The 19,443-nt window shown below is 32.5% G+C and overlaps 1 protein-coding gene across 8 annotated transcripts in view; it reads left to right on the top strand.

Moving 5' to 3' along the window:
- The window catches only part of LOC128179963 (complexin-like), a 36,466-nt gene extending 18,964 nt beyond the window's left edge, over nt 1–17,502 (top strand). For 5 of the 8 annotated variants that reach the window (XM_052847671.1, XM_052847674.1, XM_052847676.1 and 2 more), the window contains 5 exons: nt 4,249–4,387; nt 7,065–7,076; nt 8,481–8,656; nt 13,541–13,682; nt 14,782–17,502. In XM_052847671.1, coding sequence (XP_052703631.1) covers nt 4,333–4,387; nt 7,065–7,076; nt 8,481–8,656; nt 13,541–13,682; nt 14,782–14,882 — 486 coding nt within the window. In that variant the 5' untranslated portion in view covers nt 4,249–4,332 and the 3' untranslated portion in view covers nt 14,883–17,502. Of the gene's footprint in view, nt 1–4,248; nt 4,388–6,097; nt 6,300–7,064; nt 7,077–8,480; nt 8,657–13,540; nt 13,683–14,781 lie in introns of all 8 variants that reach the window. The other 3 variants (XM_052847672.1, XM_052847678.1, XM_052847677.1) reach the window with 3 other exon arrangements.
- The last annotated feature ends 1,941 nt before the right edge of the window (nt 17,503–19,443 follow it).

Here is a 19,443-nt window from a genome sequence, read left to right as displayed (position 1 = left end):
TATTGTATTTCATTTTAATGATAGAAAATATAGATACCACAATACTTTTAAATGATATCATATTACAGATTGAGTTTTTGTATAAGATGGATGGAAATTGCTTTCGCATAGAAATACAATGTATCTTGATGAAAAAACTATAGTGATGTCAACCTTAATAATATTGTTATTTGTGGTAGAACTGTCACTATTTGGTTTGATATTCCTAGGATTGAATCACATAACTAATATGAGAAGAATTTGATGGTTTCAACTTGAGGTATAGTTAATATACAGTTGAAGAGTTTCATTAAGGTTATTTCATCTAACTCCATCTAATTAATCTCCTGGTAAGAATTGAATAGGTGTATAAATTTTCTCATGTAAGATATTCTATATATTATCTCTAAAACTGCAAGGGATAAAATTTGTCTTATATTGAACAGCAGGCTCCCTGATATTCTAGCTATATGTAATTTAATTTGAAGACTTAAAACAATGATTAACGGGAGAGGTTCTTCTTCATTAACTAAGCCTTGCTATATATGGGTTTGTGGTTGTGAAACATAACCTGAAAGTATCATATACCGGTATTCCTGCTGATTTGATATCAAGAATAAATGAAGATGACAGAGGGTATTCCAATATGATCAGACTTTGTTTCAAGATTACCGAGAGCTTGCTGCGTAATTTGTGAGTGGTGAAATGAACTGCGCCAGAAGGATATCAAAGACGTCTTTGAAATGATTGTTGACAATGTTTTTATTCAGGTGACAACAGGGGTGTTTTGTGGTGCATCGATTTTGCCACAATTAGCAAATCATTTGATTGCCTCTAGGCAGGCAATCTGATGCATAAAGAGCATGAGAGAGAGAGAGAAAAAATGGCATCCAATTTGTCATTTTCTGTGAATTTTTCCTTTTAAGGCACACATCATGCAAAGTCTCATAGAATGATGTATAGTAGTAGAAGCAATAAAAAGTGAGAATTAAATAGCAAGCACATACTGTAGAAGCTGAAATTATTTGCCAGCATCAAATTTTATTGATATCTGAGGTGGTTTTATGGGATTTATTCTCATTATTAAAAAAGTAAATATATAAAATACCAACATTTAACTTTGAAGGCATATTCAAATTAAACCAGGGAATTAAAATAATATATTATCATTGAAAAATATTTTTAAATCTTTTGAACCCAAACAGATATTTCTGCTTTGATCACATAATCCAGGTTTATAAAGTTTTGATAACAAAATGAACACAGGTCTGATTTATTGTGTAACCTAATGACTTTATGTTCTTAATATTAGAATTCTGAGAAATGGCATCATCAATCGTTAGAATTCAATATTGATGCATGTATTGAACAATACAGGGATTTATGATTTGTTATGCACATAGTGAATGAGAACCTGTGACATGCTTTCGAACCATTTCCAATGCATTTCTACATACATTTACTAACATGTATGTAGTAGGAATACATGTTAGTAAATGTATGTATAATTAACTAGAGCCTTAGCAAAATTCAAAACACAAGAAAATCACATTAGGGATTCGAAAGGCTGCGATGTCAAAGTACTATATTGCTGAAGCATTATCAAAACAAGCCGACAAAAAAGCAAACAATTTGATTAGCATTATTGATCAGGGGATACCGAAGTCATTTACGTACATTCTGGTGATGATAAGCTAACCGTATCGCCTTCATTAGTGGGTGAATATATGCATTCTTGTACAGCTGTGCTATCATTTCTCTCAAGAATGCAGTGTAAATTAAAGATTTGAAAGGCTACAGTGCAAAGATTTGAAAGGCTATATATAGCTTAATTGCTGGAATAACAATAGAGGGCAGATTCTTTGTTCAGTTTTAGAAAAGATTTGTATTAAAATTCAATATATTGAGAGCCAACTAATTTGGAGCTTGCTACAGATATGGATTTTGTGATCAAAATGGCAGCAATTATGTAGATACAATGTTACCAAAATCAATGAAGAGACAAGAGGACAGTATTTATAGATGATTCCAGGAAGAATTGTGTTTCATTAATTGACATTTGTTAAGAAACTGGATCGGCCATCTTAAAATTCTTACTGTTTACTGTTATAGCGATCTCATCTCAGTATTTAAATATAAGTGGGTCACTGGTTTCTTTACTTTTCAAAGTTGCAGAAATTTTTTTAGTAAAAAAGGAAATGGATAAGGCCTCTCTCCCCCCCAAAGATGATGATATTATAAAGATGCTCTTATTGGTACTTCCTGTTTTTGGGAGTTTTTTTATTTGTAAAGCGATAAGTTTTAAGATATAAATTCTGCATGTACGTGTTTCTTTTTCATGTCATTTTACACAAACAACAGTCCTTTTCATCAAGGGTATAAATTGCAAGAATATCTGTTAAGAAATCGAAACTTAAGTTTCCTTAATTGCAGAAAAATTGCAGATTAAAACTTAAACTGAATCCTCAGATGCTTTTAAGGAGGGGATTTGTAAAATCTGGTCATTAATGGGCAATTAAACAACATCTCCAGATTGGAATTCAGAAAACAGTTTGACGTCATTGTCTAGACAAAGCCGAAGCATTTAATTGATGTTTCTTGGTGAATATATGTGAGAAAGGAATAAAAAATTGTAATTCTCTATCTCTGGTGTCTGATAGCCATAACTTCAGGTATTTATAATCGATATGGTATTTTGAGATGCCGAATCACCTCTCTTTATTTTTCCACCGATGGTTGGAATTGTCAGAAATTCATCTCTAACACATGGTGACTGGTAATGCCATTAATTTAACAGAATGTGTCACGCGGTTCCTTATTGTCAGTTTCTAAGTGTCCAATGTGTATTGATTACGGCATTCAATTGAATTAGTTTCAAGAAATGGTATGGACGCTGCATGTTTTCTATTGATCGAGTTCTCTCTGGGTCCTGGCTTATGGATGCATTATATGTCCTGACAGCTTTCCCTCGTAACCATCAATTGATTATGGAAGCTTGGTTATACCGTTAAGTTGTAGGCTGTTCTCTCTCGGGAGACCAAATTGTTACGTTGTTACCCACAAGAATTCTTGCCATTTTGATAAAATCTTTTGAAAGTCTGTGCTTCGCTGAAAAAAGTTAGGCCAAAATGGTTTGGGTTTCATTCTCATGGGAATTGATCTTGTTTAATATCACACAATTCATCATTTATTCAATCACTGTAATGGTTTGAATTTATGTATCATGTTTAAGAGATAATACATTGCAGCTTTGTTTCATCTCGCATCCTCCACCAAAATCTCATTTCTGTAGAGAGCTTAATATGTATTTGTTTTATATGATTACATAAAGTTTATATTTTAGTAAATTGACTGTTAACGTTATGAGTGTTGGGTGATTGATCTACATTTTGATTGAACCACAGTGTAAAATAACTGTAACAGCTTCTACTTGATATATCAAGCTCCACTTATTTTACTTTTTTTTTTCTTTTTGACGTTTCCACATTAAATCACAAAAATTATGATGGCCAACCTATCATTTGTATACAGCCACAGCATAATTGTCTCCAAGCTTAGATATGATTCAATATGAGGACCATTGAACAGATTATTATCCTAAATTATGATTTTAAAAATTCTACCAATGGGATTACATAATTTGACAAAGGTCACAGCACAGTAAAGTAGGAATAATTTGCCAAAAAAAATTTCAATTTGATTAATTACCAGGTAGTACAATAAGGGCCTATATGTAGTTGTTTATGAAGCAATATCATGAGCAACGAAGAATTAGAAAATGACTGGAAACCCTTCAGAGCTCAGGATTATTATATTTCTGTAGTAATGAAAGATGCTTTCATGTTTAATCAAACCCATGTACATCAATATATGTACATTCTCTTTGGATGGACTGCCGAGAGAGAGGCAAACTGTTTAGCAGGTTTTGCTTCAGGTTTGCATTACTGTAAAAAATTGAATACCCAAAGACATTTGCCAGTAATGGTATAGTTATGGTTGTTTGAGCAAAAGTGTTATCCAGTACAGTATATGATAATGAAAATATATTGATAGAGTTGTTGACATTTTATTCAGTGAATGCTAAACACGAGCGTGTACTGGACAGTTGTTTATCGTCCTAGTCATCCACACAGTACCGACTCAGCCAGAGAGCTTCATTGATTTCATTTTGTGTTTGTTTCTTGCAAGAAGACAAACAAAGTCTGCAGGAATGAGGCTTTAAGGGAATGTATGACCGACCATCCTGTAACATGTTTCATTCACTTTCAGAGATTCGCTAGCTGCTGATGTTCAAAGGAGATTCAACAGGAGTAGCCGTGTTGCCATAGAGAAGAGCAGAGCAACGGACCTAAAATGGCAGCATTTATTGCTAAGCAGATGGTTGGCAACCAGTTAAAGTCAGTTAAAGGTAAGAAAGTTCCTGGTTAAGAAAGGCCATTTGCAACAAAAAGTTGTTGTTTGTCAACCATTATTGCTTTGCCTTCGAACATGATTAAGAAAATATGCAAGTACATGTACTACTATTGACTCAGTAGTTTAAAACTATCAACAACAAAACTCAATATTTTTTCATTGCAATGGAGGTTTAAGACTTTTTCTTGCATATACAGTGTAGTATATATATAAATTACTGGGATAAAAGGTTATTCGTTTTTGCATTAAATACTTTGGATTGATGTAATATAACTTGACTATTTTAAGTTCCTTTTTTTTTGGTGCTTTGAAAATGGCAATTTCAAAATGCTCCACTATACAAAACATGAGCTGGATTTTGATGACTTAAATTGTGGTGATTTGATAATAACTGCCAACATCCTGCTTAAACTGATCTGCTCTATGGCATGTGGCTAATTCTTTTCCAATCAAAAACTTGATTTTCCTATAGAAAAATTAATGACAAGATTCTAGTCAAATAATTGTGTTTTATTTTGAATATTGATCCTATGTTGTGCCCTTTGTGAAGTAGCCTGTTATTGTATGTTGAAATTTGTACAAATATGCATAAATAAGGCTGTTGGCAGTACATGTATTTGATGTTTGTCTGCAGTGTTGTTAACTTTCACATCAGCGCTTCCTATATGGATGTGTTGCTAATGTGTTTTGTCATTGATGGCCAATCAAGTCAGTGCTCAGTGGACAACTCCGTAATTTGTTTACAGTTTATAGCTCCTTGCATCGCCTCCGTGATTATTTGTCTATTGTCTTGTAAACGTTTTGCGTTAATGTCTTATTACTCATACTGAACATTTACGGTGATTTCTTACAATTAGCGTAACTATTTTAAAGAAGCTTCTGATTCTCAAAATTTTTTATATGAACTGAAGGTTATCAGAGTAAATGTAAATACATTTACTTATTATCATTACACAGCTCGCTGTGATATTATATCAACTAAAACGCATTAACTATATTTCTCTATTTGCCAATGTTAAATAGTTAGTGAATTTATGATTGTCCCAATTCATGTCAGCTATGTTAAAAGATATTCTGGAAAAATTTATAGGACTGGTTTGTGATAATACAGTTGTTCAATATCTTGAACACTAATATCTTGATTTCAATAGATATATCAAAGATTAAGTATTTTATCCTCAAAATGACAAATACTCTGATATCTTGAAGTTCTTAAACAGTTCCATCTAGTTCAAGAAAACGAAGTTTGACTGTATTAATTACTGAGAGGGAAACTTGCAAATACTTTCTTAGCGTACGTGAATAAAGCAAACTTAAAATTACAAATTGAGAACAGCTCAGAGAAGATTCTTATATTAATTAAACAATTGAAGTAATCACAGGTTTTAGTCAATTTTGTATCCATAACTGTAATTTATTTATTCTTTTTTATGCAAAAACTCCTAGTCTGACATTTCAATAGTTGTGCATAAAATTCTATAAATGATGTAATTGCAGTGTAATATCAAAAATTGATTGCATCGGTGGTATCCTTCCCATATTGAAGCAATCAAGTGTTGAATATTGTAGAAAATAGCTCATTTTGGCCCATCTTTATATCTTAAAGTGTGACTTCTCTAGAGAAATACAATAAGTGAGTTTTTTTTCTAAATATTGAATGAATTGTGAAGTTTTCAGAGTATAACTGAACAATTTTGTATTTCAGTGAATTTCTTTGCCTGAGATTGTACACATGAGAACCAACCAAAAAAATAAATACCATCATAATTATAGTGGAAAATTCAGTCAATTGTTTCAAAAGCCACATCAAAAACAGCTTTACCAGAAGATAGAATTCTGTGAACTACATAATTATACTGAACAACTTGAGCCATAACAAGAAAAAGATATGTGGTCCCAAGTAACTGGTAATTTTACTCATGTGCTCACAATGATTTGAAACTTACAGTTTTCTAGCATGTTTCCACCTTTGTTCAGTATAGTTATGAGTGACAGTTTTAGAATATCACCTAGCTCACTCAACACTCTTTTATTTTTCTATATCATTTGATTATATCAAGAGTATGACTTATATTCAGTCTAATCCATTTGACTTTCTTTTGTTGATAGGTTTGTTAAGCTCAATCTAAAACACAGATATGTTTTATTGGCATTTTGCAGATGTGCTTTATTTGATGACATTTTTTAGTGGCACGAGATATACGAGATTTATATCTACTTTGTTTACTGTCACATGGACCTTTATTTTTTTAACATGTGTATTCAGTGTTGTTTTACTTTGAATATTTAGCAGCCATTTTGCATGGTGTGACATTTGTATTTGAATCAGTATAAAGACATTTCATCATGCACAAAATACTGTAGATTCCTTATCTTAAGCAAGTACTTTTAAATTTGGCAAGTCTATTGTTTTGTGCCAAATCGCATGAATATAAAATAGCAAATGCCAACTTTTTATCATATTTCCTAATAGTTAATTGAAGTGACATTTTACAATCTGCAAGGTGTGCTTCTTGCAATTTTACATGGATATTTATTCCTCATGTTTAATAAGGAATTTACAGTAGTCATGCATTATAACATTAATCATAAAATATGCATTTATTTAGATTTTAATAGTTTAGCATTGATAAAATCACTGTCATTTGATTGTCAAATGAAATGAATTGCAGATAAACTCAGTGGTAAGTTCAAATGAGTTGCTTTGTATAAACTTAACATATTATCCAGCTTTAACAAAGAGTACTAAACCTATATATCCCATATATTGGTGAATGGTTGAGATACTTTGAAAAATTACTAATATTTTCATATTAAGTCATGATATCTAATGAAAATCATATACATTACATTTTTATCACAATGTATTGAATGTTTTATAGTTATACGCAACATGCTTTTGCAATCACATTGGCTTTAGTAAAGCTGGTTTATTCCAGTACCTTTATAGCCTTTCTCATGGTGTCTATAATAGTTATTAATTACATATACTTATAAAACACTTTCAATTCTGCTTCATATTGGCAATAATGGAATATGAAATGCTCTTGGTCAGATATACACAAAGAAAGGGAGATCGATGCATAAAATTTGAATAAAAAGGAACACTTCCTCCCATGAACTTTAATAAGAGCCTGTTTCTGATTTGGTAACAAGAATGGTATCTTTTATAGCTTCCATTTTGTGTCCTTTTTGCCTTTTAAACACTAGAATGCAATAAATCTTGGTGAGCGTTGACTAACTGTAGGGACTCCGAGCCTGCTCATTGTAGCCTCTTAATAGCACTGTAGTTCAATAAATCAATGGCCGAAAACACTCGTTTTTGCTGTTCACTTGGTTATAAGCTTTATGCCAGGAATGAATTGACAAAGAAAAAAATCTCAAACTAGAAATATAATTATAAAATTACATTAGAATAACATTAAATTTTTGAATGCATTTTTTGTGTTTTCCAAAATATTTTTCACAATTTTCTTTATTTAAGGATGGATCATTAATTGGTAGCTAGTTTTGCTAGTTTCTCTAGTTATCATAACTGCTAGCAATAAACTAACAGATAAATATCTTCTTTAGTACTAGTGTAGTGTCTTTGAATATAATTGGTTTTGACACCAAGAAATTTTTGTAAAAATAATTTAAAATTGTTGTTTAACTTTAAAAAATACCTGTACAATAGTTGTTCTGCATTTTACATTTTTACATTGTTTAAAAGTGATTCTTTGTATTGCAACTTATATTCCACTGAGGACCTTAATAGAGACAGAAAAATTTATAAATTTCAGCAATCATTTTTGATTCTCCTACCCATGTTTTTTGTTTTGTTTTTCATGACATTAAGTCATTCAGGAAGAGGATTTATCATTGTACAGTAAAACACGCTCATAACGAATTGCTAGGGACGGGCGATTTTGCTTTGCTATGAGCGTAATTCGTTATATTCTTCAAGTTTACAACATGTAATAAAGTCACAGGGAATGAAATTCATTTCACTGTAACCGTCAATTGATTATTAACGTGTTCGCTATACCCCGTTTTACTGTATTTTTACTGTGTACAAGTTACTGAGTCGGGAGTTGTGATATTTACAGGTGCCATAGGTGGAGGGGACAAGGAGGGGGAGGGGGAGAACAAGGAAGATGCTGGGGGAGGAGGGGAGGATCCAGAGGTGGAGGAAATGCGGAGAGAGGCCGAGAGGAAGCGCAAGGAGAAGCACGAAAAGGCAGAGGCCGAACGCGAAGAACTACGGCAGTCTATCCGAGATAAGGTAACTCATAAAACTCGTAGGTTTAGATAACGTCTATCAGAGATAAGGTAACCCATAAAACTCGTAGGTTTAGATAACAGGGGTGATAGAAAGATCGTCCCTGGAAACTATATCGTGGCAGATGAGTTAGTGGTGCCTTTGGTTTAAGTCTCGTTCAAAATAAAAGACCATTAAGCAGGAAGTGATCAAGAGCTGGGTGAAAAGTTATATAATCTTACTTTGTAACAGATCACAAGTGTATGTATGGATAAAAAGTATAGAGAGCAAAACTCAGTATGTAAAACAAACCAATTTGCAACTTTTTGAACAAATTACTGTAATATGACATCATTTTTAACCATATGATGCAAGAAAAGTAATTATGTCATAAATGGATGGTTAATTACTCTTGTCTAAAAAGGCACCAGGTTGCTTAATGTAAAAATAATTTAGAAGTTGATTTTTATTGCAACAAGTTTCTGTGTATGCAGTTATTCATTCCCTGTTTGATGTTTGCTTCAGGAGAATGTTAATATGTCCTCAAAATCAAGAATGAAAAGGGGAAAAGGAAGTGGGGATAGCTGGATGGTTTCTGTGTACTAATTGACTATACACATAAAGCTGTGCTCCAGGGCTTACAACAAATTGGTTCCTTTGAACTGTACCATCAGTCAACAATTGCAAATTATTATTTTTTATGTTTACATTGGAAAAATTCTTCCTTCATCCTTTTGTTGCCTCTAAAGAGAAATTTACAGCGTGTGTCATTATCCCATTGCATGATCACTGCTGCAGGACCTCCAGAGTCCTCTCAGGGGAGTTGATGCAATTCTTGGCAAAAGTCAGTATGCCATTCTCACAATCAATCACCTCTTGAATTCTCCAGAGGTCAAGATGTGCAGTATAATTGCATGCATTAGCAAAATTGATGGATTTAACCTTTGTCTAAACTGCTAAATCGATAAAGAAGACCAAATTTTTGGTTTTTGAAATTTATATTATCAAATCATTACAAAAATAACAAAAGTATTTATTTTAATTTGATTTTGAGGTGCTGAATTTAACATTTTGCAAATCAGTCATATTCATTGGATAACATTTTTTACTATGAGAGAACGATCTTGCCTACAGGCGAACTAAGCATCTCAAATTTATGAGAAGCTTTTGAACACTATATGGTATATTATATACAAGTTTTCTGAGGGAGTGCTGTGCTTGTAAGGCTCCTGTTACTTTTTAATCAATCATTGAATCCCAACTAATGTAATATTGATAAACGTGAAGCATTAATTACTGTGATTACATCATCACCATTACTGGACAGTCTCCATATTGATTTTGTTCCGTTAGTGTTATCATTGCTGCATGGATTGCAATATGTCCGTCTGTAGACGGTTTCAGACTGTCTGAGACATACTGTAACTAACGATTTGGCTTCTTCAGTATAGGTATTGCAGCATTAGCATTTTATTTTGTATTTTGATTGTGTAGCTATGCCAGAAAACAAACAGCAGAAATGTTTTTGCTTCTTTATTTATGATATGTTACTGTAATACTATTTGCTTTAATAAAGGGTACAAAATCCAGGATAATCTTTTATCATCGAGGTATTTTAATATCATTCGGAAATGATTATCATCATTATAAAATGGTTTATTGTATAAAATTTTTCTGTATAGACATAATGGAGTCTGTTCATGAGCTATTATAATTCATGAAGTGACACTTAAAGCTCTTTTCTTGTCGAATTTAATGTCCTAAAAATTCTAATACAGATGTGGTTAGAATTCCAAACTGGGACCAAGACCATAAATTAAGAATATAATACTGATGTCAATTATATTTTTGATTATCCTTTTTCGTATGCATATGAATCATAAATAATAAAACCTCACCCCTGTGTTCAATTCAATCATTGAAATTCCAAATGTTCAACCATACAAAATTAATGTACAACTGAATTTTTATCCTCAACCAAGAGTAATATTTATTCGATATTTAAGTTAAGTCTAGTCCTGGTTTTATATGGTCTTTGGGCCCGGGCTGTCGTTCGTATTTTTGATATTGGACATTGGATTGCCATCAGCATTATAGATATTTAGTCTCCGACAGACGTGACAAATTGTTACTGATAGAATGTGTTGGAGGAATTGAGTGCCTGGCTGAAGATTGGCTAATTTAGGAGGAAACGATCATTGATTGATTCCGGTCTGTGTTGACGGTTTTATTGTACAGATTATATTCGGAGAGAATGTAGAGATGCAAAAGAAAACAATTTACTATGATATCGACCAGCAAGAAGACGCCAAGAGTAAACCTATTCAATGTACATACCCGGTATACATGCATACATGTATGTACTTGCATAAACGAAATTGTCACAATAAACAACATTATAATCAACATGATATATAATATATAGTTTTGCCATATCAGAAAAATGTCAAGACCGTGTTTACAATATGAATTTTGTTTTGGCCCATGAAGATGATTTTTTCTTGGAGACGTCTCCTGGAATTTTTCTTTAACTTTTCTGCAAAAGTTATGAATTTTTAACTCATGGAAGTCCCGTTGATTTTTCTTGGAGACGTCTCCATGACTACATTTTTTTTTACCTTAATCTGAAGATCAGACATGTTATGGCCATTGACGACCAAGAATTAATAATAATTCTCGCCGTCTCTTGCGACAGAAAATCTCTCAGAAATTGCATTTTTTCCTTCAAAAGGCCCGCATTTCTGCTCAGCATATGTTCAATGGAACCATTTACTCTTATATTAAATATCGACTAGGTTTTGTAGTAGACTGGACTTGAACGCCAGGTTTTCCTCTCCAGTGGCGTTTGGATATGATGCGGATGAGCGGATGGCTGTTGAACCAGATCGCAAAAAACATAAGCGCCAGTTAGCGGTAACACACCTTTCGCCAAATGCTCGGCATTAGAATTAAAAAATGCGCGTCTATTCGATGAGACTCGAACATACCACGAAAGGCACAAGCAAGATCCTTTACTGCAAAGTTTACATGTAGGTGTTAGCAGACACGTTGAATTCTCCTTTTCAGTCAACAATTCTTGAGGAAAAATCAAAGTAAAAGTAATGATGACATCACTTCATCACTTAACTGCCCAGACAAAGGGAGAAATCTACCGACCAAACTGCGACAGAGCTAGATATTTGTTCAAAGAGAATTTCATATTGACCACTCAAATTGATCCATCTTTTGTCATCTGCATTAGCAGTTGGCATTTTAAAATTCCTTTTAACTGGCAAATATTTTTTTCTTTCTGCGCTTTAGGCAACTGTGTTTGCTGTTCATATGGGTTTTATTAGTTTATTGCACTAACTAAAGCTATATTTATGCAATGGCATGGAATATTTATGAATTGAATCGTTGAGGGACTCGTTGGCAATCATGAACGCTATCACTTATCATTGACTCCCATAAGACTTCTGGTCAATTACTTGACTGTATATTGGACTGCTAAAAAGATGAGAGAAAACTGCATCGAAATGATCAATTTGGAGAAAATAGACTGAGAAAAGTTACTCATTGCATAACGCATGTATTTTTTAGGTGGATTTAATTGCATGTATTTTTTTATTGTTATTTAATAGCTGCTTTATGTCAAATTTTTGACAGATGACATTAAACAGTGTGCCTTATTGTGAATACTACATGTACATGTAGCATGCACAGATCTAGAGAAGGGGGGGGGGGGGTCCAGGAACCCCCCTAAAAATTTAAATTTGTTAAATGTACGTAGTAAAATTACCTAAAATATGCCTCGAACACCCCCAGCAAACTAAAATATCCCCCCGGAAATATTTTATGAATCCTCGCATGCCTAGTAGTCAATATAGAAAGTGCTTGTCCTTATACATGCAATAGTTCGAAAGTGAAATGGGGAAATGAGTCTTAAAGATACTTAGCATAGGCGTCGGAACCGGTGGGAGGGGCTAGGGGGCTTAATCCCCCCCCCCAATTTTTTAGCAAAGTTATGCATAACCATGACCAAAAATCTTTTTTTTTGCTTGTCAAGATTTATGATAAGTCTAGCTCCCCACCCCCTCAATTTGCTTCCGACGCCACTGCTTAGAATCAAGGTTCCTCGTGGCTTATTGACCAAAATTTCCAGATACTAAAGCGTCATTTTAAAGCCCCAATGGAAATTGGTAATGTGTTGTGCTGAATAAAAGAATTTCTAGGGGAATTCTACTATGTAGGCTTTGCGTAATCATCAAAGGATACCACTGTAAATTATTCTGCAATACCACAATTCGTTTATGCTAGTAAAGATCTTGCCGAATATTGTGGATATATTACGTTCTTAAATCAAAACAACTTCACAGTAAAACGCGTTTGTAAGAAGCTTGCATATTAATATATTATTGTTTTTGCTTTATCTTAATAACATCTTCCCCATCACTTATGCATAACAACATGTAACTAAACACATTTGGTGCGATTTACTTGTAGATTTGTTTATTATCGTTAAAAAAAACAGCATGTCCCAAAGACTTTCTTCTAAGGAAGCTTTTAGTATTTAACTCCTTTATGCAGTCACTGGGAACAATTTTTGTTTCGACCTTGTCGATAAATCCACGCTTGCAATGAAATAATTCTTTAACTTCAATAATTTAGGTATACTATTTATCACCTTAATGAGCTTTCATCTATATCGACAGAACTCATCTAAATATGTTTTCCGTTATTTTATTTCTTTTAGAAATTTAAAAAAATACATGCCAGTAAATAAAATAATCATCCATGTCTATGAAAAAAACTACATCTAAAAATATCGTAAGCAGAATTTTTGTCTTAGTTATTATCTTTTTTACATCAATCTACCAGTATTCTTCATTTTCTTTTCTCTTCCTCAAACTTCATTCCATTTTATTCCAGTATGGATTGAAGAAGAAAGTTCCCGAGGAGGAGAACATGATGATGAACAATGACGACGGAGGAAGGGTGGGGAGGAAGAAGAAGACGCCGGCCGAACTGGCGGCCGAAGCCAACGCAGACTCGGACGACGACGAGTTTACAAGTAAATTTTCCTCCGTCTGTTGTTGTTTGAACTTTTTCTAGTGCATATAAAGAGACACAGCATGTACGTAACAGGTGCTCTTTTTGTACACAAAAAGTGCTGGGTGTGTGTAGATGGCGTGGCCATGAGGTTTGGTGTAACTGTATGAAGCGGTTTTATGGAATTTGTTTTTTTATTTTGTTTTAAGATGAGTTTGTCTTTTTGAAATAGGTAAAACGCAATGTTAGATGATATTATGTATTTACTCTTTGACAATCAGTTTCAAGAAATTAAGTCGCCATCTTACTGCCAACGTTCCATTGAACTGTTATTATTTAGAAATCCAGATATATACTATATACTCTTATCATATTACAGTAGCACGATTTGGTCCAGGTTATTGCTCATTATTGAAAATTAAAAAACATTGAAGATTATATAACTGTTATATCACACTTGATTACTAGTATCGATAGACGAGTCTTAATATAAGGTGTGCTAATGTCAATTCAAAGGAGGTTTTATTTTTTCGTTATGTTATTTGCTGGTATGTCTTGATGAAATGTCATTTCTAGAATGTAAGGTTTAGCGTTGCTGTCACAATAATTAAACAAATGTTAAATGTCATTCCATATAACATGTATGTATAATATATGATCAAATCAGTGTTATTGTGCACTAGTTTAAATTATACTGTTCATGATTTTTTAAATACATGTATTCCTTAACTCAGCGTGGAAAATGCACTGCTGGTTTTAATCAATCATTGACATCAACTTAACGACCTTCAACTCACTTTTCTGTTAGACAGTTGATATTACACTTACAATTAGAATGTTTAAAACATTATATGTGTGCTCCTTTCATTTCTGCGATTTATTTTTTCGAACATAACTTTTTTTTCGATACATGAATTTTGATGATTGATTGCCAAAAACCGTCGTTTTTTCACAGATTTCTTTTGGATACAAAAACAATCATATCACTTCACTGAAATCAAAATACATTTTTTCCGTTTTTCCAGGGGCGTATATACGTCCCTTTTCATGAAACACAAGCGAATGCTCTTTTTAGTGCGTTTTCATAGAAAGTCAAATCAGCTATCTCCTTCTGCTTTCAGTGCCAAAAAATATGGATGAACTGAAAAACAAAGTGCAGGACATTCCACAAAAACTGGCGCAAAGTGTTGGTGAAGTGACTGAAAAGTGTTCTCTGCAGTAAATAATACTGTTGATTGGTTCATGTAAGTCACATGACGTTATATTGATGATTTGGTTGGTCTGTTGTTGCGGTCACTTAAAGCACTGAAATTCTGAATCCACTCTGTTTGGTTCTATAGGATCACTTGTTTATTTTCTGTAGACATTGCTTGTTTTGAAGATGTTGTGTGTATATAATCCTAATGCATGGAGTATGTGTTCATAGAAGTAGAGTAGCTGTATTGGTTGGTTTCTATAGTTTCGAACCACGCACCATTATTCACGTTTTGTTTGCCACCTTTCCATTTCTTTTGGACGGGAGCATTCCGTTTTCTCTTGTTCTTTGTCTTGGTCATAATGTTTAATGCATTCAAACATAAATTGAAATAAGGTTAACAATAAGTTCCCTTTACTAGCTGTTATATCGGATGAATTTGTACTGTAAAGAATTTCTCTAACAATGTATTCTAAAGCTACGACGTTGATGCCTGGATTTTTCTATAAACACCGTCTTGTTCAACATGCATCTATGGCAACAAGATTCCTTCCCTTTTTAGCGTGATTCCTTAACTGTTCTGTGGGCTTGTAAACTGGTAAATGAGGCAAATATCTATCAACTCATATAATATGAAACATCTACAGCAAATATCAACATCGAAGTATGTTTAATTTTAAGTTGATATGGTGCAGACATCTTATGGATTGTTGCACTTTCTCCTTTTTATATTTGGAGCGTTTCCTTGCATGGCTGTGCCCGTCTTTGTGGAATGATCTAGCAAAATAAAAATGGCGATCCATTAGAACAAAGAGGTTCTTCAATTTTGTTTAACCCACCTGTGCTTTTTCTAATACAGATTCTTCCAAGATCGTGTGTGACATAGTACTCCATATTGGGAAATTCCGCAATATGGCGGCAGCACGTGTGTGACAGTATATCATATGCATTATGCTTTGGCAGAGCAATCCATATTAATAGTGTGTCAGGTGTATATAATGTACTTTAGTATGCAATACAGATTGTAAATATGTTGTCTTAAACAGTAGATGTAGGAGCGCACAACTCAAAGGGCAAAAACTATACATTTATATAAAAGAAATTTTAGAAGCAGTATTTGTTAAGTTTAAACTATTTTTTTACTATAACGCTAACGCCCATTGTACGTATATCGCGGTGCACTTTCTGCGTTTGACTATTAACTTGTTTTAGATACCAGCAATGATCCTTTCTGTCCATTCGTTGTTAAACAGATTTTTCATCTATTTACTTTCGTTTTTTGGTAAGTCTGTTCCTTCTAATTGTGCAGATTTTTTCACAATTTTGTCATTTTGCAAACATTTTTTGAACATAGCATTAACTATAAGTATTGTTATTATTTTTTTAATCAATCATTTTTTTTATTTTGATTTGTTTATGATGATTATACATGTGATATTGTTTGCACTACATTCCAATGTTTTTTCTTCTTTTTTCTTGGTCCACATATATTTATATTCAAATTCCGTATAATATCAAAATACTTGACCAATTTTCATTGCAAATAGAGTCAAATTTCTTTTGTTAATAAATCGGCTCTGAATTACTTAACAGAAATCTTAATGTATCTTTAAAAACGGCATATTTGCTGGAATAAAATCCTTACATCTTTGATGTACACGTCGTTCATGTTTTGTCAGGATTAGAAATCGTTCCGTTTATTAAGACTTGAGAAGTTCCAATTTATGTTGTGACCATAGATCTCAGGACACGCTTTTTTCATGAAACGTTTTAAACTTTTTCTTTGTTTTCATGACATTTTATTGATATTCTATTGTAACAGCATAATAAATGGTTTTGTTTGTTTTTGACATGTTTGTTATATTTTGTTTTGTTGTGAAATTGTTATTTTGTAAATTATGTTCGATGTTAACATATTTTTTTCTTAAGATGGCATCAATTTTGGGGATTTCTTTAAGACTTGTGTGCATTAAAACTTAATTACCAACACTGTTTATCTAGTACTTTGTATTTATGCCCTATTCCGTTATTTGTAAAAAAAAAAAAAAAAGACAACTCTTTAAAATCTAATTGAGAGCATGGTTACTTATCGTTTAAGGTTCTGCTTTTATCGTAAATGAATTGCAAAATTTCAAATGAAGGTATGTTTATGAATATGTTTACGTTGTTAACCCTGTGACAAAGGTGATTAACATAAATTATTTAAATTTCGGGCGTTATGCAATGCATATTCAACATCAGACATTGTTCTGAATTGCAATACATGTGACTATATATTGATTAGATACTCCTCTCACAATACCACCAATTTGTAATGACATTACATGTACCAAATGCAGTTATCAAGTTAGCTTATATTATGTATTGTGATATGGTTCTCGTATTGTTTGAAGACATTATATAAAGCATATGCCATTTATGTATGACATAGATTTTGCTGTAATGACTTACCTTTACCTGAACCGATGCATGAGTTTGATCTGTGTATTAGTGAATGGAGCCTGTTAGCAGCCGCTTCTGGTTGAGTTTTTGTAGAGCCTAGGCTGTTTAGCAGATAATATGTCTATAATGTATAGTTGTTCTGTAAGGATTTTTCCAAACAATCAGTAGAAAGTTGTTATTGATGAATTAAATAATTCAACAAAAATGATGGGTCTGTGTTATTATTATTTTTTGGATTAAATGTGAAGTTATTATTTTTGGGGATGAAAGGTTAAGACCGCAAAAAAGAAGTGTGGATCAGAGCTGAGGAAAGGGCACCAGATAGTTCATGGACCAGTATTATGTCCTTGCTTTGCATAAAACAAAATTTAACTAATTAATAATTTTTAAACAACTTTTAGGAATGGACTCATTGTCAATTAATGATTGTTATTTAGTTTACGAGAAGAAAATCACAAACATTTAGTTTTTAATAAGGCAAATGGTAAAATCAACCATCAGGATTCGAAATATAAGTTATGACCCAATTCAAATAGTTTCGGATTCCATACAAATATGTTACCTAGTTTAATTAATAAATGTATAATAATAACAATAGCAATAGCAGTAATAACATATCAGACTTTTGATGACCCAATGCAGAAGGACTGCAAAACGACAATTAAAAGCTTGGATGTTTCAGCAAATAGACTGAGATATTGAAATTGATAATACGAATGTCCTCTTGTGGGTCACACAAAGGAATAAAAAAGAAAATGTTATAGAAGTCAGCATTGATTTACAGAAGAAAGTAACTTATCCAAAAAAGAAAAGCATATAAGAAGAAAGATAAATCCTTGGAAATATTTATCTTTTAAAACAAAATTATATAATGTTTCCTATCATTTCAAACAGAAGGATACAAACAATAAATAAAGCATTTACCAATACTTTATGACACTGTGTCTTTATGCAAGAATGCTCAAAACTCCTACAGTAATACAAATGATAATTAAATGTATACAGTATAAATAGAAAAACTATACAAACTCAATTAAGTTTTATACAGTACAAATAAAAAATCATAAAATAATTTATGATTGTGTACAAATGAAGAATAATACATAAATAGATAATATAAAATATTGCAACGATTGACATACCATAAAAAGGGGCTGTCGTAAAAAAAAAAAAAAACCATTTATAATTTGAGTATTCATAGATGGCAACAATCACACTCTATCATAATTTCTACTTTTATACCTTTTTGTGTCAACAAATATTGAGTGAATACGCATGCATATTGATATACAATCAAAGGCATGCTGATAGCTCAAAATGACTTTACGTGCACGTATACATGTAATTTATTTGTTAGCATATCAGGTCACACTATGTCCCGTTTCCGCATCTTCGAAAACCCTTGGCTAGCGAAGATGCGTTTCCGTGACATATGCGATATTTGTATAATTTCTTAATAAATAAACAACTTTCAGAGAATAATAGGCTCAAAATCGTTATGCAAAAAATAAGCCAAAGATTTCTTTTTCCACATGTACATATATCATTTTGCCCAGGGAAATCAATTATTTCATCCGATATTTTATCCAGAAATTTTGGATCACCCAACCTTTTTTCACAATTAATTATCATCCGGGTTCTTTCGTGTCGTATCTCAGTGTATAAACAATGTCATTTTTAATATTTTGTACTTCCCAACATCTAGATGACACTTGGACTGTTTCAAAAGTACACCGCTTTCCACACTGCTAATATAATTCTGTACTGATAAACTAGGACATTTAGGTAAATGGCTAAAATAGGTTGTGTCTGCTGTCTAATCCTATTCAATATATAATAATAATATATTATTCAGTACTATATATTACTGAATAATATATTTTTGAATTGAAAAAATCTAAGACATTTACTGACACTGCTGTTGAACTGTATCAAAGGATCAATACTTTCCAGTAATAAAGTATCATCAGAAAAAAAATACCCGGTACAATAAACATTACATGCATTTCTGTAATGTTGGCACATCTATACTATACTTAAAATAATAGACTCGAATTTTAGTCTTTAATACCGAGAAATCGGAAGAACACTGTGTTTTGTTTTATATATTTTAAACATCATTTGTACTTGAAGATTACCAATTTGT

The sequence above is a fragment of the Crassostrea angulata genome, chromosome 4 (assembly GCF_025612915.1).
Source record: "Crassostrea angulata isolate pt1a10 chromosome 4, ASM2561291v2, whole genome shotgun sequence".
NCBI lineage: Eukaryota > Metazoa > Mollusca > Bivalvia > Ostreida > Ostreidae > Magallana > Magallana angulata.
This window is presented reverse-complemented; position numbering and strand designations above follow the sequence as displayed.